This window comes from Embiotoca jacksoni, unplaced genomic scaffold, assembly GCF_022577435.1.
Source record: "Embiotoca jacksoni isolate LCO1_2020_lvr unplaced genomic scaffold, fEmbJac1.0.p SCAF_51, whole genome shotgun sequence".
Taxonomy (NCBI): domain Eukaryota; kingdom Metazoa; phylum Chordata; class Actinopteri; family Embiotocidae; genus Embiotoca; species Embiotoca jacksoni.
The window spans coordinates 91,316-95,830 of record NW_027185405.1 but is presented as its reverse complement, the minus strand read 5'-3'; the positions used below and the strand labels follow the sequence as shown (position 1 = coordinate 95,830).

At 38.7% G+C, this 4,515-nt stretch overlaps 1 protein-coding gene across 1 annotated transcript; it reads left to right on the top strand.

Moving 5' to 3' along the window:
* The first annotated feature begins 1,229 nt into the window (after nt 1-1,229).
* On the top strand, nt 1,230-3,386 carry LOC138211915 (uncharacterized). Its single transcript, XM_069172113.1, has 5 exons — nt 1,230-1,284; nt 1,650-1,940; nt 2,250-2,501; nt 2,678-2,823; nt 3,009-3,386. Exons 1-5 carry the CDS (start codon nt 1,236-1,238, stop codon nt 3,384-3,386), a joined length of 1,116 nt encoding a protein of 371 aa, XP_069028214.1. The 5' UTR covers nt 1,230-1,235.
* The last annotated feature ends 1,129 nt before the right edge of the window (nt 3,387-4,515 follow it).

The window sequence follows — 4,515 nt, the reverse complement described above, 5'->3', positions numbered from 1 at the left end:
ATATCTCATTCCAAATTGAATGAAATATATAAAGTATTTCAGAAAGGTTTTGTTCTGCATCACTTTTAAAAACTTACCTTTTTGGAGGATTCACCTGATTATCTTAGAAGAGGTGATGCTTCCAGTGTTCCAGTAATAAGTTACCTTGGTGAGCAACTTTATACCACTAGATGTCACCAGAGGTGCAAACTATCAAATCCTTTGCACATCCAAGTCTTGGAAGAGTTCTGGGTATTTGTCTTATTTATGTACAACGTGTCTCTGCTCTTGTATGCTCAGTGTGATTTGTTCCCAGTATATTTCCATCTCAGCGATATGCCTAAACACTGAATTGTGTTACTCTTAGGTTTTCACTCCTACAGATAATGAAATAGAAAGTATGTCCCCCCCCATCTTCTTCATGACTTTTTATACAAAACGAAGAGGCACAACAATTTTCAAAAGTAGTCCGTCACTGACTTGTCATCATATTTTGTGTTGTACAGTTTCTGCTGCAAATTTGGGAATTGCATGCAAATTAATGTATATTTATTTTTCACAATATACTGTAACATACAGTGTCTCAGGTTGGCTTTACAAAATCATAGCCTCCACAGATTCTGACCCAGAATACATTTGCAAATAAGACTAAATACGAACAAACAAAAGAGACCACAGCTAAAGTGTCCGGATCCCTGTCTAACCCTGTTAACATTTTGGTCTCCCAGATCTCCTCTCCTGACACACTTCGTCCATCAGTGTGTTGTTCATTCTGTTCATCAACGTTTTGCTTGTTTTGATATGTCTTCTTAAAGAAATCCGAAATTCGCTTTTACGTCCAACACGCACTCTCGCGGCTGCGTCGGTTGACGTCACGGGTTGTCCGTCTGGCGTTAAACGTCATTTCCTGCCGCACTGAAAGTTAGAAATCCGACATCCCCCTATCCACTTCTTGAAACCGAAATATCATTCGAGATAAACATAACCAGGAATATTTGTGTAAACAACGTGTGGTTTCTCTCCTCTGCTCAAACAAAACATAATGTTGACATCAACAAAAACACCTGCGGCGACAACGCAGCTTAACCCGGAACATACTGGAGCCACTTCTGGAAGTATCTCAACATCTTATTTATTATCAACAGCAGTTATTTGTACTCCCAAACATGTTGAGTGTTTTTGTTGTTACACGTGTAACGTGTTAGGTACACGTGTTTCCGGTTAAGCAATTATATACTTGATATCTTCAAAGAATCATGAGCAGATGGAAAATGCTTCTTCTACTGAGTTGTTGGATTATTACAGGTAAGATTAATACAAAATAGTTCGTCTATTTCTTTTTTTTAAACCAAATTCTAACGTTTTTTGATGTTTAGAAATTTTGGACGAATTCCTCATGGGCACCATTAACAACATTTGTTTTTTAAATGTTTCCTTGGATCAAATTTTTTAATGCTGACATTTCCTCTTGTTTTTAATATTTTCTCACTTTATTGTTTTATTGTAATGCTGCTGCAAAAAAGTAAAAGTCAGAAAAAGGATTTATTTTTGCATCCACGCGTATCGTACTCATCTCAAAATATCTGCTGTATGTGCGGTAGGATTTTAAGGTGTTGTGATAATGTTTTCTAAGATCTTTTCTCTTTTACTTGATTGTTTCCTGTCAGCAGTGATGGCACAGGACCCATCAGCGACGCATTATAGACTGAAAAGCAGCTCAGTGTGTCTACGTGTCAGGAAACCACCTCCAGTACATATTGGTACATGGAAGTTTGGTGAAACACTTTTTGCTTCTGATAAATTCATCAAACCCAGTCACAGAGAGAGAGTGTTTTTTAGTCCTGGAAACCTCTCATTGTGTCTGAATAACCTGACTGACGGAGACAGTGGCATCTATGAAGTATTATTCTACGACTCTAATTTCACATCAACATCAGAGACACACCAGGTCATTGTTCAAGGTAGGTCGTATGCACTACTTTCTTTCTTTTTCATGGATCTGCTTTAAATGTTCATACATCTCTGAATTTAGTCGCATTTACCTTAAGATCAACTTCTCAAACATATCGTGACAGCACGCGTGAAACTATCTGGCACTATTTTTACCCACAACTTCATATGCAAATAAAAAATTCCTGTCTGCTACGTGTCCTTCCTCATATTTAACTTCCCATTGATGATCGCTGGGGTGTGTTTACGGCAGGTGGCCCACAGAGGATGCCATGAAGTCATCGATTTGTCTGCTTGGCTGTGTTTTTTTTTTTATACAGAACAGGTTCCTCAGCCTGTGATGGAGATGTTGGTGCTTCGCTCCAACGTTTCTACGGGATTCTGCAACATCACAGTGAACTGCTCCGTCCAGGACGACTGGGTGTGGTTTGTCTGCGACGAAAACAACTGCACAGCATCTCGGAAGTCCTTCAGCAAGGTCAACATCACCGTCGTCACTGACAACAGAACTGTCGTCTGCAGTGGCAACAACCACGTTAGCAAAAGTAACGTTTCAAAAAGCAAAGACCTGTGTAAGTATTATGGGTTGTTTATAAATAGCAATAAGGCTGTCGGTTGATCATTTAGTAAATTATTGTACTGAAATTCAGATGAACTCTGTGCTGTTTAAATGATTACGTGTTTTTTTTGTTTTTTTTGCTGATTAAAATTTCTCACCTGTTAGAAATATGTTCCCATCTGTTTCCAGGTTTCAGCAAATCGAAGCCTGAAAAGGAAAACCCATCAGAACAACTCCATGAAATACTGATAGTTATTGTAGTTGTTGTATTGTTGTTCTCTTGTATTGGCTTTGCGGCTATGAGGCGCTTTTCAAAAGCAAGCAATCTCCAGCAGGTAAGCTGCATTTACAAAGAACAATTTTAAAATGATCTTTGTCATCTAGCAGAACATCACATTGTGCAACATCAGAAGGTTTTAATGTCGGGATAGTGTAGTCCGGTTTGAAAACGTTCTGATAAAAAATAAAATAATAACATACAATTGACATATGAAATCATATTTTACTGCATTATTTCCAGGCACGTCCATTTCCTGCTCAGGAAATACGAAACCCGCCAACAGAGACCCAGCCACGACTCGAGTCTCGAGTCTCTACATCTTCCAGTCAAGCCGAGGCCTCGTATGAAAACGTGGACGTCGCACAGTTCAGCCGGAGCAGCGGGCCGAGACAGGAACAGGACTGGAGGGAAATCCAGACAGTAGATACCGTCTACAGCACTTTACAGATGCCACACGCGGCCGCCTCTCTTGGCAGGAGTGACAGCAGCAGTGATGGGAAAGGCCACGAGGAAACACCAGAGGCTTGGACTTCAGACTCTGTCCCCCTGGATGAGGAGCAGAGCCCCGCGTGCGTTGACACGGTGTACAGTGTGCTGCAGAAGCAGAAAAATCCGTAGCCGTGGCAACGCCAGTAGGTCGAAGAAGATTTCAAAAGACATGAACGACACAAGTTCAAGGTTGTGGTTAGAATTTGTGGAGGACACATCATTACTCGTTACGCAGCTATTTTGTACAGTGATACTTATTCTTTGGTAGGTGCTTGAAGCTTATTAATGTTTTAACAAAAATGAGATTATTACTTGTAGTTTCTTCAACAATATAATTGTTTGTCCTACCGTTTTATTGTCACACATATTGGAGTGCAGTGTTATAGAGGAAAAATGTACCACATGAATTTAAAAAAAAAGAATGGAATTTTTATTGTTTGCGCTTTCCAACTGCAAGTATAAGAAAAAAACTGAATTCAAGCTGTCCATTGTAAAAAAAAAACCTCACTATTGCAGGATTAGTTACATTAAATGACAGTAATTGTAATTTACAGATTATCAAATGAGTTTTGAACTTTTTTTCCCCCATTTTATTACCCTTCATACTGTTTTGACTATTTCAAAGCTAAAAATATGTTTCAAGTGAGGGTATGTGTATAAAATGCTGTAAAATATTTTCTTACATGCACGATTATGTCCCTTAAAAATCAAGTCGTGTACTTAATCATGAACAATATTTGTCTAGGAAATAAATAATAATCATGTAAGAAAAGACTAACTAAATAAAGGCGACACATACAAAACAATGCTAAAACAGCGACAGCTGACTAATTATTTACTCACAGAGCCCACACACAATAAAAACAATCCTGAGAGTACAACAGCAGCTCTGAAAGTCAGATTTACACATTTTCTTAATGATAAGACCATCGACCAATGACGTCGTTAGTATTCAGTATTTAGTATTTTGATGTGTATTTAGACCACTGTTGCACTTTGAGGCTCCTCCAATGATTATCTGATTATCTTAGAAGAGGTGATGCTTCCAGTGTTCCAGTAATAAGTTACCTTGGTGAGCTACTTTATACCACTAGATGTCACCAGAGGTGCAAACTATCAAATCCTTTGCACATCCAAGTCTTGGAAGAGTTCTGGGTATTTGTCTTATTTATGTACAACGTGTCTCTGCTCTTGTATGCTCAGTGTGATTTGTTCCCAGTATATTTCCATCTCAGCGATATGCCTAAACGCTGAATTG